This window comes from Polyodon spathula, chromosome 6 (genome assembly GCF_017654505.1).
Source record: "Polyodon spathula isolate WHYD16114869_AA chromosome 6, ASM1765450v1, whole genome shotgun sequence".
Lineage (NCBI taxonomy): Eukaryota > Metazoa > Chordata > Actinopteri > Acipenseriformes > Polyodontidae > Polyodon > Polyodon spathula.
The window spans coordinates 74,226,676-74,243,218 of record NC_054539.1 but is presented as its reverse complement, the minus strand read 5'-3'; the positions used below and the strand labels follow the sequence as shown (position 1 = coordinate 74,243,218).

The 16,543-nt window shown below is 36.4% G+C and overlaps 1 protein-coding gene across 5 annotated transcripts in view; it reads left to right on the top strand.

Moving 5' to 3' along the window:
• The first annotated feature begins 803 nt into the window (after nucleotides 1-803).
• LOC121317617 (sentrin-specific protease 6-like) overlaps nucleotides 804-16,543 on the top strand; it is a 32,717-nt gene continuing 16,977 nt past the window's right edge. For 2 of the 5 annotated variants that reach the window (XM_041253743.1, XM_041253742.1), the window contains exons 1-9: nucleotides 8,571-9,146; nucleotides 9,229-9,322; nucleotides 11,455-11,512; nucleotides 11,688-11,824; nucleotides 12,151-12,297; nucleotides 12,729-12,746; nucleotides 14,527-14,597; nucleotides 14,944-15,059; nucleotides 15,738-16,155. In XM_041253743.1, coding sequence (XP_041109677.1) covers nucleotides 9,089-9,146; nucleotides 9,229-9,322; nucleotides 11,455-11,512; nucleotides 11,688-11,824; nucleotides 12,151-12,297; nucleotides 12,729-12,746; nucleotides 14,527-14,597; nucleotides 14,944-15,059; nucleotides 15,738-16,155 — 1,117 coding nt within the window. In that variant the 5' untranslated portion in view covers nucleotides 8,571-9,088. Of the gene's footprint in view, nucleotides 1,687-8,570; nucleotides 9,147-9,228; nucleotides 9,323-11,454; nucleotides 11,513-11,687; nucleotides 11,825-12,150; nucleotides 12,298-12,728; nucleotides 12,747-14,526; nucleotides 14,598-14,943; nucleotides 15,060-15,737; nucleotides 16,156-16,543 lie in introns of those variants that run through there. The other 3 variants (XM_041253746.1, XM_041253747.1, XM_041253744.1) reach the window with 3 other exon arrangements.

The window sequence follows — 16,543 nt, the reverse complement described above, 5'->3', positions numbered from 1 at the left end:
TCCAGCACCACACAATATAAGATATGACATTGTTTTAGAAAAGGGGAAAAAAGGAATTCTTCATTTGCCATCCTTATTTAATATGATAAAGAACTGCATACATAATTCAACACTTAAATTTTGAAGTACTGTAAGCAAAACTGTACGGATGTAGTTGTTGCTTTAATTAACATATCAAAAGTGCTTAAAGTGTAAGCAACACATTTATTTGTGTGGTTACCTTTCCCTTTATTCTGCACATTTCCAATTGAGTTTCTCAGTTGTTGCTTCAGAGTTGAGTATTACCTATATTTCAGATACATTCAGTGCTACTGAGGTATAATTACTGCTTGATATTGCAAAACAAACTCATTCAAAGGGTCCATTGAGATATACACTTCTTCCAAATATTGTTTTTTTCAATTAATATAGGCCTTTATTTTGTGGTTAGCAATATAACTGAGTGGCTTGGAAACCAAAACAGTCTCTCTTAATTTTTGAAAGATGTATGGTTGGTTTCACAGACCCTGATTAACAGTAATCGTTAAATTGGGTAGTAGTCCAGGTTTAGTGCTCAACAGGTCCGGTGAAACTAGCCTTTATTTCTCTCCGGTTGTTGTGTGCTCTATTCACAATTCTGTTTTTATGGATAGCATTATTTTAAAGACGATAACAACAGTTTGATAAATAGAACACGTATGTATTCAGTCTTATTTCTCTCTATACAGTAATGTCGCCACCTGGTGTCACGATTTTGAGAAGTCGTGACTGTTCGGGGGCGGTTCTATGATCTGCTGCCGGCCTCAACAAAGTGTAACCAGGTTAAAAAAAAACAAGATAATGTAGCGCAATACAGTCAGAAGACCGTTATTATTGTGTTAAATGTAATTACCAAAGTGCTTTAATAAAAATAGTTTTCAAATAGTACAAAAACGTAATAATATTAGTAGTGAGTTTGAATGTCATGATATAGCCTATTTTATTTACGATTGTTTAAATGCCTGCTGTACCAAATATTTTTTAACAGTTTATATTTGTTCCATACCTGTGATGCTGATATTTTTTTTCTTGTTCAGTTGCACTAAAGTCGCAAGCGATTAGTAAGAAGAAGAAAAAAAGCTGTTCAATAAAGTTTTAAATGCGGCCAATACAATACTCACTTTAGACTGAGGCCTACGCTAACGCAACGAACTGCATCCGGGGGCTTGATTTGAAAAAGTAATCCAGAGGAAGACTAGTTATTATGGGATTGGGAGACGCCCGTAGCACAAGACGTTGTTTAGTCTGTGGGTGACAGTTTAGCTGCTTGGTCCCGGAGTTAGATTGAATTTATCCACGTCCAGATTTAAACCGAAAACGCACGAATTTTGAAAGGAGCAGCTAATGTCATAGGAGATACTTAGACCGACCGAGACCTAACCGAACAAATTAATATAGTGATACATGAAAGCAGTATTGGGAGGCTGTCACCGTCAGCCCCCTTTCCATATGCACAGTATTAAGCATATCAATATAGTGACAAAATAACAATCAAACGCAAGGAAAGGAAGCCTGGGTCGCGCTGGTGGCAGACAAAAAAAAAAAAAAACCATCAAAAAAGCCAGTTGGGGCAAGACGAGAGCACCGAGACGGGATTTGGTGTTCAGAATCACTGGACACAACGAAATTGACTAAATATGGCCCACGAACAAAGCCTCTTTTTTCAAGGTAGGCCTGTAGCGACTTATTTACTGAGCTTTACTATTATTTTGAAAACTAAGATTTGGAGACTGAGCGTAATATTTGTTAAAGTGCACAGTATATGAGTTTTGGATTCGTTTGAGGCTATTTAAAGGTCTTCTATCTACAGTAAATAAAGAATAGGCCTAGTAGTACTAGTGGGGCGCATTCCCCTTTATTCATAAACAAATAAGAAATGTTATGGTCATGTTTATTATGATCACAACTGGGATTTTATTAAATGTTAGCATTGCCGATTTTTTTTGTTTGGGTACAGTGAAACATTTAGAAAGATGTCTAACCGTCAATACAACGTTTCATTGCATATCCAAGTAGTTAAAAATGTAAACTATCTAAATATATATATATATATATATATATATATATATATATATATATATATATATATATATATGTATATATAAAAGCGCATTACATTACAATAAACTAATGCTAGGGTTGAACACAGTTACACTTGGTCGATTTGTAAGGGAGGATTTAAAACGTTTTTAAGAACACATTCGATAAATGTTGTATTCGTGCACAGTCAGATACAAAACAATATGGAGTATGTAGCTCTTAAATTAGCGAATTATGGTAATACAAGACAATGAACATGTTTGTTTAAACTGTACCGTACACGTATACATTAAGTATATCGTATGTATAATGGCAAATGTAAACATTTCTGAGAGATACTGCGTTTCTGGGTTGAAGCGGCTAATGATCTGAGATTCCGATCAAAAGATTATGCATCGCAGAGAGCAGTATATTGGTACACTGCATTGATTATACGCACTAATAAAATAATTTAAGAAAACATGTTAAATGTAAGCATTTAGTGAACATTAACCACTGATTAATATAACAAAAAACAAAATCCACAATTTCTAATAGTTTAATCAGCAATCTTTATAGAAAAAATAAATGTAAAAAAAACACAAGGAATGTGTTCATGACAAAAGTATTGGTACCTGTACGTTACTTGATTGAAAACCAATGTGTTAATTCATTGAAAACCATTACATAGTAATTCAGCTGCATTCAAGGTGCTATACTAATATAGTAACAGTGACATAACATCAAGGTGCTGAAATAGGTCAATATTTCATTTTGGTGCCAGCTTATTCTGCCAGTTAGATTTTCTGAAACAATGCCACATTTTTTAATAGAAAATGAAATATTCAAAATTACAGTACTAAGTATCTTACAAAGTACATTTGCATAATGTTTTCAGTTTTCTGTGGCAATAATGGAGTCATTATTTTCAGTTGAAGTTGAGGAGTGAGTATCTGTGGCATAGTTTTATACCCACACATTCTTTTGAGAACCAAGTGAGACTCCTCAGGATGTCTGTTTTGCAGATATTGGTAATTCTGCAGAAACCGATTATTCAGATTGAGTTTGCCACAGAAAGCAGATGCTGATAAGGTCATTTGGTGTTGATAGGGCTAAATTACCATTTCAAGTGGAACAAGTGAAGAAACCACTGCTTGTATTTGTAATGATTGCTGATTTTTTCAGCCTCCAGAGAACAGCAATCTATACCAATCAAACCAGCTGCTTCTTCACTTGTTTCTTGGAGTGGTAAATTATCCCAATGAACACCAGTGACCCTCGCTTGTTTGTAGACAGCTTGAACCGAATAATCGGTTCCTGCAGCAAGAGTAGCTACAGTGCAGAGAAAAAGTTTGTGAACCCCTTAGGATTTTCACATATTTCAAACCTAAAATGTTATTAGATCTTAATCTAAGTCCTAATAATAGATAAAGATAACCTGATTAAACAAATGTTTTAGCCCATTACTCCTTACAGAACTGTTTTAACTCTGTGACATTTGGGGTCTCCCTCGCATGGACAGCTCACATCAGGTCCTGCCACAACATTTTGATGGGGTTTAAGTCTGAACTTTGGCTAGGCCTTTCTGAAACGCAGAATTTCTTATTCTGCAGCCATTGTTTTGTAGACATACATTTGCTTGTATGTTTAAGATCATTGTCTTGCTGTATGACCCTCTATCGGTTCAGCTTCAGCTCGCAGATGGATGGCCTGACATTCTCTTCTAGAATCTTCTGATGCAATGCAGAATTCATGGTTGTGTCAATGATGGCAAGCCACCCAGGTTGAGGCAGCAAAGCAGCCCCAAACCATCACACTCCCACTTCCATGCTTAACGTTTCTCATTGAGGCCAGAAAGTTCTACATTTGACTTGTCTGTCCAGAGAACATTGTTCCAAAAGTCTTGTGGATCAGCTATGTGCTCTTTGGTGACTTCAGATGGGCATCAATGTTCTTTTTAGAGAGCAGTGGTTTCCTCCTGGCCATCCTTCCATGAACACCATTTTTGTTCAGTGTTTTTCTGGTCGTTGAGCCATGAACACTCACATTAGCCAAGGCGAGATTGGCCTGCAGATCCTTGGATGTTACTCTGGGGTTCTTTGTGGCATCCTTGATGATTTTCCGGTTTGTTCTTGGAGAGATTTTGGTAGGAAGACCGCTCCTGGGTAGAGTGACTGTGGTCTTGAACTTTCTCCATTTGTAGACTATCTGTCTGACCATGGATTAGTGGAGCCCCAAACCCTTAGAAAGGCTGATGAGCATCAATAACTGTTTTTCTGAGATCCTCAGAGATTTCTTTTGATCGTGGCATGACATGTTTCCACACACTTGTATGGTGAAGACCAAACTCACAAAGTTTCTGATCTTTATATAGGGTGGGGCACCCCAAACACACCGCTGAAGAGCTATCTAATTGTTTAAACGTCTGAATCTAATTATCTCCTTAATTGAGCTGATAAAACCAGGGGTTCACTTAATTTTTCACATACCCTGAATCTTAATTACTCATTGTTTGTCTAGTTCATACATCATTTTTTTTTTTTTCAGAAGACATGTAATTGGTTAATATAAACCCTATTGGATATTTAGGAAAAGACTGGTTTTGACTCAAGAAGGCCACCATGGTAAAACTATGGAATTTCCATAGTTATCATTGGGGTTCACAAACTCTCGGCACTGTAACTGGGTAAGGATGCCACATTTGAATGTGTCAAAACTGTACTGTTCCAATATCAAAATTGGGCTACTGCTGGTTCCATGTGCAGTCAAAAATTCAGTCGGCATCCGGACCTTACACAAGTCAAAGGTCTCTCTGTCTGTTTATCTAGCGGTCTGTCTGTATCTAACTGTCTATCAGGTTAGAAACTAACCAAATTGTGGTACTAGACCAAAAGACTAGTACTTTTTGAACTCACCTGTTTGCATCTCGTTACTGAGTGATTACTGTACTGTGTGCTGACAAACTGACTCTGACAGCACCAGACAGGATGACACAGCTGTGTCACCTTGCCAACCACAAAGCACCGCCTGAAAATGAGACAGATGACACAAATAAAATGTTTGTTACATATGCTGCTACTTACAAAAATGCTGGCTTGTTTGTGGAGTTGGTGGGTGGGTGGGGGGGTGTTACAGCCTGTGAGTGATTAAATAACTTTTACATTACTACCTAGAATAATGAATGTACTTGTGCACACACACGGTCTTCACTAAAGTCCCAATGTAAAGACAGTATGTTTCACTGTAGCCATCGTGTGAAATTAACTTTTTTTGTAATTAACTGGGAGAAAACCGCTTCCACAAGTACAGTAGAATCTGCCAGAACTGACAGATGCTGAATCTACTAGCTTGAATACTAATGAGAGCATGAAAAAGAAACAAGGGAAACGCAGATTTTTTTTTTTCAGGAACACTGGGGGACTTTGTATCAATGGATTTGAATATGTAAAGTATCATCCTTCGGTTTGTCAGAGCCGCCAGTAAATGTTTTGCTATTAAAATGTTACTATAGTACTGTGTTATTATAAGAATGGTGTTTTAAAAACATAATTTCAACTTGCAGTCACTTACAAATATGCTGACAATAATGTAAACTACACCAAGCTACAGACAGCGAGTCACAAACTTTAAACATGTTAGTATTGTTTATAGGTAAGGACTGAACTTTATCATGAATATATTGTGTTTTAAGCAACATATTATGCTAATGTTCATGATGGTAATTGTTTATTTATTAGTTTTAAAATGTTTAGTAAAACATGTCCTATTTTTTGACCTTGTTGGTACAACCGGCACCCTTTTGCTAATGACATCTTGAGTCTTTTTTTTTTTTTTTTCTTTTGTGGTGGGGGGGTCGCAACCCGGTATAAATCTTCAAATTTTTGTAAAATGACTTTACACTTCAAAGATGCAACGTGTTTCAGTGAAATCAAACACCAGTCAAATAAAAATAGAGAGAGAAAACAACCCTAAAACTTCATTAAGTGGGGTTGGAATTGCAGGTGAGGCGAGGGTAAGTTTGAGTTCTGAGTGACTGTTTTGTAAGCATTATGAATGTTTATTCACCACTGCTACGCCCAGTTAGAAAATTTACTCTTCCTGCATTTTACTCAAGACTGTGAACATTTGTTTTAAGTACTCGCCCAGAGGACTACTGAGACACAGACATCAGTTAGTCATCTTCAGATTTAATTCGCCAGGGTATCCGTATGTGTCCAGTATACGGAAACCTTGGCGCGTTGTGCAGAACGAGGAAAAGTGGAGTGCCTCCAATCCCCACAAAGTCAGTGTATTGGATGTGTACAGACACCCTGAAGGGTCTTATTGCATTTAAGTTTATGGCAAAAAATTATTAGTTTTTTTATTAAATGTCCTTCCGCCAATAAAGGGACCAAAAAAGTAGTCCCATTTATAACTTTGAACTACACACTAAGTTAAGATGAGTAATTTTAACTGAAACATGCAAAAGTAAGTCAGTCTTTATTTTTGATATGTGTTGAATTGTACATCGCCATTGAAGATTCACGGAGTTGAGACAGCACTGAATTCGTTTTTTTCTCTCAGTGCAAGATGCTGTTGTTTCAGCAGAATGGAGGTATGGGTGGAATACAAATAAATTCAGTGCCATCTCGGATTTCAGTAATTTAAGGTCTGTGAGAGAGAGAGGGGTGGATAATGTGCAGACGTGTCTTTTTGTGTGTTTCTGTAGCGTTTACAAAGTGACGAAGTTGGCGTGAGTGTATATTGACAGTTTCCACAGTTTTGTTTTCATTTACACATCGGTTTATTCCAGGTCAGAGACAAATGTAGCTTGAAATGTTATATTCTTATCTATGGGCATTTCTTACATTCTCACAGAAATCCCTGAGTATTTTGTTAAGGTGTACATTTTCCACCGTTGAAGTACTTTAATTTGCTTCTGTTTTAGACAGTCCTGAAAGATGGCAATTGCCCACTTGTAATTGTTTTGGTGTTTTTCTCAGTTTTGCTATCTTGCAGATCATTTAATTGTTATTCATCAAAATTGGCATTTCTACTTAGGCCTACTACATTTGGGATTTGTTTGGTGGTTCAGTGCCTTCAGAGACATGGCTGACAGTACTATAAATTCTGTGAGTCAGTTCAGTGATTTCTAAACACGCACACACAGACACACACTGTGCCTATAGAAAGTCTGCACGCCCTCTCAAAATGTTCACCTTTTTTTGCCTTATAGCCTGGAATTAAAATGTGTACACATCCTACCCCACAACTTCCAAGTGAAAAAAATATTCCAGAAATTTGTAGAAAATTCATTAAAAATAAAAACTGAAATAGCTAGGTTGGATAAGTGTCCACCCCCCTTGTAAAAGCAATACTAAATTAGCTCAGGTTTAACCAGTCACCTTCAAAATCACACACCAAGTGGCCTCCACCTGTATTAAATTGTAGTGATTCACATGATTTCAGGATAAATTCAGCAGTTACTGTTGGTTCCCTCTTTGGGTAGTGCATTTCAAAGCAAAGACTGAACCATGAGCACCAAGGCACCACCTAGACTCTGCCTAGATCAGGCAGTCCCTCCAAACTGGATGACCGAGTAAGAAGGAGACTGATCAGAGAGGCTATCAAGAGGCCAGTGGGAACTTTGCCAGAGCTACAGGCTTTTATGGCCATGACTGGTCAAAGTGTGCATGTGACAACAATATCCCAAGCACTTCACAAATCTGGCCTGTATGGTAGGGTGGCAAGAAGGAAGCCATTACTCAAGAAGCCCACCTTGAATCCCATTTGAAGTATGCATAAAACACTCTGTAGCCATGTGGCAAAATTTTTGTAGTCTGACAAAACTAAAATTTTGGCCGAAACGCAAAGCCAACACCGCGCATCACCCAAAGAACAGCACCCTTACTGTGAAGCAAGTTATGATGGTCTAGTCTATGCCAAATATACCCTATATATTTTCTTACTACGAGTCTATTGACGAAAGATGTTAAACGTTTATATGCAAACAACATAAATACTGTATACAATTCATATTAGTACTGTATTTTGAAAGAAACTATTGAAAATGCTTATTTTCTTAATTGGTAACATGCAAGTAAGTTTTCGTTAAAAGGAAAAAATGAAACTAGAATGGTGTTTACAGAGTGAATCACGTCAGTGCTAGCTGACCGGAGGTGCACAGTAGGGGTCACAAATTCCAAATATCTGGCATTTAGAATTAAATCTTTCTAATTCCTGTGACCTGGAGGTGAGAAGTGTGCTCCGTGGTTGCAAATACATTGCATTTTGGTGTGGAAGACCATTATTTCATGAGCTGCCATGGTTGTCTTGAGTGCCAGTATGGTGGTGCCTTGCTGTGGTAAAAACCTGAATTTCTTAAGAATATGTTTACAGAACTACTGTTGTTGGTCACTAAACTAAAACATCTGTACTGTAAATCTTTGTTAGGCTACACTGGGAACAAGGAGTCTTGCTTACTCTAGACAGGATGTGTTTTATTAAAAATAATGTATATATTGCCAGGTGTTTGCATTCTCAATAACCTGTGCTGAAGAATGGTATTATCAAGTTTTATCACAGTGGATTGGTGGTTCTAAGTAAATGTAATTTCTGTTTTCCCCAGTGGTGGATAAAAGCACTGGCCTAAATTAATGGACAAGTAGGCCTATGTCCACTATAGCATTGTATAATGCTGTCTAATGTCATTACATTTTGTGGAAAATCTGGGAACACCCCTGCAATTGGGCGAAATAATAATTGAAATATCTTTAAGGATAGCAACTACACTGAGCTGTATTAATAAGTTCTACATTTAAAACCAGTTGCAGATTTTTTACTGAATGTTTACTTCATCTAGCCTACAGAAAAGCAGAGTCTTCATTTCACTAACTGCTTAACTTTGAGCTTAAAATCATACCAAACAAAGAAGTGTTAATGGTGTAGAATTTAACCAAATGTGACTCCTCACTTTTCTCACCTAAATATCATTTTTTAAGTAAACCATCCATAAATATGTCCAATTAAAAAATAATTAGATTCATTATAGCAATTGAGAAATTAAGTGTGCATGAAAACCAGAAGGCCCCGTAGCCCTGGAGGACTGGAGTTTGACACCCCTGCTCCAGGTGATATGTACTGTGTTAACAGGTTGAATTATTTTAATTCTCTTACTGATTGTAAGTTTATATATATATATATATATTCCAGCTCTGGATAGATCGCAAGCCAAGAAAGATGGAGGTTATAAGCAAAACTGGAGTTTTGCCAATCCAAGTGAGAGTGAAGGAGAAACAGAAAATGAGTAAGAATTCTATAAGGGTTTTTACCTTCATGTTATTTAATATAAGCCAGTCAGTCTGAGAGCATGCAGTCTGTAGTTTACAAACACACATACTGTATCTTGTGATTCATTTGGGGTAACCATAGGCTAATTACTAATATGTCATTAAGTTTCCCTATAAGGGAAGCTGGTATGAGTTTAAAAACTAACAATACTTGCCACTACTGTAACTGCTACTGTGGTGTCTTATTAACCATTTCAGATGCCAACTTCAGATTTTTACTGCTTAGGAAACGCCTCATTCCTCATGCATTGACATTGTGTCTATAGTTGGTACACAGCGGTATACTAAGAATCTCTCTTACAGCTGAAAACTAGAAGAAATTAACCGTTACAGTGCCACCACATTGTGCAAAGGTTAAAACATACCAATGATCCTTTTCATTCAATCTAATATTCCTCATGCCTTTTCTTCTCTGGGATGTTTGATATTTGTAACACAAATCTCAATACATTCATTAGCATACAACCATACGTGGGAAAACAGTGCACTGTGTTGAGAAGAAAGGTTTGGACAGTGAAAAAAATAAACAAAATTGATCAAATTACCCTTAAAGGGTGGTTTAGTAGTTTAGAGTTGTTATTGAACCCAAACCAATAAAATCTCTGTCTGTTCCATTGGTTTTGAAATGTGAGTATGTTTTCACAAAATTTAAATTTGGTTGGTTAGTTCACTTTGGCAAGTGGCAAATTGCACATGTAATGGCGACTTGCACATGTACAGGTCATTGCGGATCCTTCACTTAAAGGCTGTACTGTATGCTAAACAGTACATTTTTGGACTTATTTTTTTTTTTTCGTGTTTGGCAACACATAATTGGAGGCTGTGTGGTCCGCTGGTTAAAGAAAAGGGCTTGTAACCATGAGGTCCTCAGTTCAAGTCCTGGCTCACTACTGACTCAATGTATGCCCCTGAGAGAGTCACTTAACCTCCTTGTGCTCTTTCAGGTGAGATGTTGTAAGTGACTCTGCAGCTGATGCATAGTTCACACACCCTAGTCTCTGTAAGTCGCCTGCTAAATAAAATAAAATACTAGTACTACTAATAATAATAATAATGTACTGCGTATGAAAAATTCTGGCTTGTGAGGTAGGATTTGAAACAGTGATGATATAGAGAGGTGGTGAAGCATTGTATCGTATGGGATACAGAAATGGGCACATTTACAGGATAATGAATGAGGAAGAGGCCTATATTTGATGGAGCAGTGCTATTATTTTTAAACCACAATTGAGAAATTCCACTGTTTTGCATCCTAAACAGTGCAATTACAGCAGTATGCTAACACATTGCTGTGTAAAATAACAATTACGCAATACAAATGGTACAGTATTTGATTTATTTATTCTTTCACTCTATATACCCTGAACCTAGAAAATGCTAAATATATCTGTAATGGGTAAAATTCCACGTGTTTCTGCATGGGATAAATCTAGTGTTAGTTTTGCTGAGGCCATAAGATTTGTCATTTAAATCTCAAGATATGCAGCAACAGCCATACCCTGCTGAGCCACTTCCTGCTGCCTTTAATCTGTATAATCTGGAACAGAAGTGCATACCTGCTTGCAGTATACTAATAACTGAAATATGGGGACTTTGTGGATATCAAAAACAGGTATACAAAGATACAGCTACTGTACAGCTAGAGCCAAAAGTTTTGAATCACCTAGAATTTTAGGATTGAAGTATTTATTCAAACTTTTTTTTCATATATGTGCATAATATCGTAAACCGGAAGCCATAATAGTAGTACAGTATTTCTTGTTAGATTTTTCAATTTGTCAGTTTTTTTAAGCATATGGAAAACTACAAAGCATTATGCAGTTTAATAAGTTAACCTAGCATTATTCATTAGGTTTCACTGGAGTATATGAAGAAAAGTTAGTTAATTCTGTAGGGTGATACAGAACTTTTGGCCATAGCTATACAAGAGCTTTATAAACCTGTCCCCTTTTCATTCAAGCACAGTAGTTGTTTATACTATGTTCTATTAAAATTCATTCTATTTTCAATGGTTATTGCACACACACACACACACACAAAATATTGATACAGTTGCAATGCTGACTATTTGTGTTTTTCTGAACTACAGTGAAGCAAACTTGTTGAGTATGGATGACAGCAGTGAGATTGACAGCCCAGAAGAGAAGGTAAGAAAATTAAGCAGTCTGAACTGTTTTGCAAACAGATGTTCCTTACTCTCTTGTTTTTTTGTTTTTTTTTCTGTAACCGGGGTGGAATAGTGTTGTTTTTTTTTGTTTTTTTTTAAAGTAAGCAAAGTGATAAATGGCTGGAACTTCTGGATAATTAGTTTTTCCTTTCCAGTGCCAACAGCCTTCCCTGAAATCATTTTGCAACTCTGAGACTCTGAAGACATACGAAAGAAGAGCCACTAAACATTTAAGACCTCTCAAAGGAAATGCCCTTGGTCTAAACATGCTAGGGCCTGGCAAGAAACTTGGGTAGAGTATTTATATGTGTTTTATTTATTGATTTTTTTTTTTCAATAGAAATCGCAGGTTGGAGAAGTTGCTTATTTGTTGTCTTTCTAATATGGTTTATTTTAGATCTCCTTCATGGTGACCTTAGTATTTCAAGTTTATTCATGTTGTAACTGCTCATCTAGCTACAAATAATATTTTTTAGTGTCTCCCTGGTATCCAGATTTCATGATCCACAATACAGATAAAACAATTGCTTTGTCAATTTAATTAATCTGTAACTTCCAGGATATGTCTAGTTGAGCTTGGGTTAAACTCCTATGAATGTGTTATTTTTTTTATATTAGTGAAAATCCCCAGGCTGTAACATCGCCAGCAGTCAACAGCAGAACCAAGTTTATCCTTGTAACTCCTCCACCAACTGGCATTGCTGGGCAGGGACGTCGCTTCCAGCAAGCTAATGCACAAGCTGTCATAAAAACCCCAGCGCAAAGGTGAGATCTTCATACAGTAGATTATTTATCAGTAATGGAGCACACTTCAAATTGAGGCCTCTGGATCTGTCTCTGTATCTTGATTTTAAGGTTTCGTCGACTAGTTTGTTGTGGTAAACACAGGGAATTGTCGTTTACCAATGGACATTTCGGCAGTACCATTACTTATAAATGTTCATTACCAACGTACATTTCAATGTGCTCCCAGTCATTGTGTGAAAAACAATCTACAATTTACCAATTTAGAAGTGGACCATGACATGGTTAAAAAATGATTTAGAATAATCCTCTACTACAGTAAGTAACATAAACAAGATATCTATCAGTATTGTAAATCGGTGGTTTAGTATGACATCTCTGCTTTCAAAAATGTCTACAATTTGTTTGCAGGGTTTAGAGTCTTACATGTTTCTCTTTCCTCTTTAACGCAGTCTTGATCTGAAGGAAAGGTAAGCCTATTCTTGAAGTGAATTTGCATTTTCTGTAACCTGCTTCATTAACGGCTTGGGGGCATTACCAGTCTTCAGATTTGCTTTATTTCATTATTTTAATACTGGCTATGCTGAAATGTTCTGAAATCAGGAAATATATTTCTAATGTAACCTGGGAAATCAACGCTACAAGTTTCAAGTACCTTGGAGCTTGTGTATTGTCTTTTATCCAAAAATATTTGCAAGGCTTGGAAAGCTGCTATACCAATTAAGTGCAGCATAATTGGTAGCATAAACAGACCAAACATAACACAATCGAAGATTTTGCTGGATTTTTTTTATGTGTTTTTTTAAATTTATTTATTTATTTTTATTTATCAATGAGCACTAGCTACACTATAATTGGACTCCTTTTCCTTTGAAGATTGCAGATATTTCAAATGCAACACTATACCTGTAGATGAATAGTTGCTGCTGTTTCCTGCCACCTAATCTCTTCATTTGTTATATTCAAACTCAATCAAATGAGTTTGTTTCTTAAATATTTGGATATCTTTTTTTTTTTTTAATATGAAAGTGAAGACCCAGAAGACTGACTGCCAAGTGTGTTTGTTTTACAAAAACAGAACAATAAACAACTGAACTCTTGGATTGTGTTAATGCAGGGGTTCCCAAGGTGCGGCCCCCCAAAGCTTCTGTAATGTTAACAGAGCGACTGCAAGAAACGTTACGGTTCAGTATACAGGCACTTTTTCTGTTGTAGATTTTATTTTATTATTTTCAGCTTCAACTGCATCGGGAAAATGCTGTTTGTACAGTTTTGTAGTTTTGATGTTCAACTTGGATCTTTTGTTAGGGAAAGTACTACTGTAGTAACAGTGCCAGCTACAGTTTAAAATTGTTACTGTTACATTTCTTTTTTGTACAGTGTTTCTGAATAAGACTACAGTTAGGCTGCAGTACAGTAGCTAGTAGGATGTTACGTAGCAGTCATTTAATTGCATAAAAAGCGCCAATTTAATGGCAGATAATTAATGCTGCACTTTAAATAGAAATGTGTGATTATTTTGTTGATTTTCAGAAAGAAAAAAAAATAAAAACATCAAGGTAAAATACAGTAGCGTCTGTTTTATTTCTGCACATTTACTATAGAAATAGCTGTAAATGCCCACACCATGGTGCAATTTACATAGTTAGATTAATTCGAATTTTGCACATCTCAAACTATTTGTATGATCCCCAGATATTTGAATTAAGTAGATACATACATTCAGCTCTTAGTGAAGAGGTTAGTTGTACAAGTCAAGATGCATTCTGCCTCACTACTGAAGAATAACTCACAAAAAGAGTTGGTATAGTTTGAAGAGTACCTATTTTGGTATTATCTTCTTTAATTCTTGTCACCAGAACAATGTAAGACGTGACGGCATGATTTGGTGCTCAAACCTAAGCCTGTTGTGGCACCAAGACACAGGATAAAATACAATTACATTTCAAAGCTGTTGGTGTTGCAGTGGTAGTAATATACATTCCTAATTTAAATACAAAAATGTATAGGAAATAAAAAAAAGGTATGATTTGGGACATATTTCAGTTTCTTGAGTGGTACATTTTCTTGTGCGGCCCTTCATCCCATGCAACCTCTGGAAATTGGCCCTCCATCACCAAAACTTTGGGAACCCCTGTGTTAATGGAACAATGCAGGGATGCATTATTCCATTAACTTAATAATCTGCTTGCATTTAAGAAAGAGGCTACAGCTTACAGCTTTTTCATAAGGAAACATTTCTCTTTTCAGAAAAGAATACCTCCCTCATGTCCAAAAACTGGAATTGGACAGCATAATTCTGACTTGTCCAGAGAGTACAGGTGAGTCTTCTGCAGCACAATTCTGACTTGTCCAGAGAGTACAGGTGAGTGTTACTGTCTGCTGTCATAATAAGAGTAATTAGTCAAACCAATGTCTAAATTTTTTTTTTTTTTAAATAGTAAAATGTCGATTTTACAATGGCCACTGGCAAAGATATATACTGTACAGTAGAATATTTCCATCCTAAAAGGAAGGGTGTAATTATGAGGGTAATGGCGATTGGAATCTGTTTCTGACAATGCAAGAACTATGATAGAATTTTTTTTTGACGGTAAATGGTTTTGGCCTTAAGAGGCTGAGCAGTTTGGTTATTTGTAACTGTCAAGTAATGTTTCCTTCTGTCAGAAAATAGTAACCAGGTATCGGAAGGGGAAATTAAGAGGCGGATTCAGCAAAAGCGACGACCTTCTTCAGAGGTAATGGAGTGTTTTTCACCAACAAGTGTTTCTAAAAAGGTGGAGGTGAGTGTAAAATGAAGAGCTTTTTAATAAGAATGGGTTTTTACATGGTGTATATGTCATTGTTCAGTGTGTATTTATCATTGTTTAGTGGTTTTTCCTCTTGCTTATTTTATCAGCTGCCTTTCATTTTTAAAAACCAAAAAAACCCATACATAAATAACATTTTTGGTTAATGATGTAACATGGAGCCCCTTCATTTTAATATAAATTAATTATGTGTCTTTCTGTCTGTATGTCACACTTTATCTTTTTACAATCTTGGATACTGTTTGTCCAATTGTGATTAAAATTGCTGAAGACTTGCTTTGTTATTGGGAGTCTCACAATCTATGTTTTAACAAAATGCATTTTGCACCTTTTTATGTATTGTAATCGTGGGAACAAAAAAGTAGGCATGCGTCCAGGTCCTAAAATGAACACACATGTTTGTGTGGTGTACAGCTTCTCCATGGTTAAAGTGCTTTGTGATAGTGTGATTACTAGCATTATAGTGTTCAGTATTGTTACAGTATCTATAAACTTGCTATTACCTGTTGCTTTGTTTAGTGTCATTGTAAGGGTTCTGCAGTCAATAATAAGAAACATTTATAAATAAATCTTGAATACAGCCAAAATTGAACGTGCACAAAGATATGAGAATATACATTTAATTGTATTTACAATTACTGTCTTCTGTAGGAATTAGACCCTGATGTCTACTTAACACTCTGTGGAAATTGTAGCAAGCCAAGTGAAGATCATGTGAACTGTGAAAACTGCGGGCAGTCTCTCTTGCAGAATGCAACAAGTTGCATAGATAATACTATCAAAGTAACTGAAATGGCAGGACATCTGTCTCGACCACCAATTCATGCACTTTCTGCAGGACCAAAACATTTACCCCAAGGTATTCCTAGCAGGAGTTTTTACAGTGCAAATATGACCCTGAATTCACCGATGATGGATGTAGTAATGACTCCACCAGCACGCACTATCAGAGGCAACCTTGTGCATCCCAACGGGAGAGCTGAACTGGCTGGAGGAACAAGCACATCGTCAAAGATGTCAAGAAGCAGAAAGCACCCTATATCCAAACCACTTGAACCAAACGATCCAAGTAAGTTCTTTGTCTATATCCTGGATTTTAGAATTTTCAGACTCCCTGCTTGTTTTTTATAATAAACATGTACACAATATATGTGCACCTTCTTGGTATTGTCTTGTTGTAAAACCACCTGGTTTAATTATTTTTATTTATTTATTTGTTGATTGATTTAAATATAGCCATGTTAGAACCACATGTTGCCAAACCAAGTTTCAAAAAAGAGCTGCAGAAATGAGCAGCAGACAAGTGCAAGGTTATTATTTTATATGAAGGGCATATTATCAACAATCAGTATGGACAGCTGCAGGTCAAAAAGGGTTTTGACTTTATATTGGAGGTATGGCTTCAGGGTTGGAAATAATGCCTCATTTCCATGCTTGGCACAACAGGCTTTTGTTGC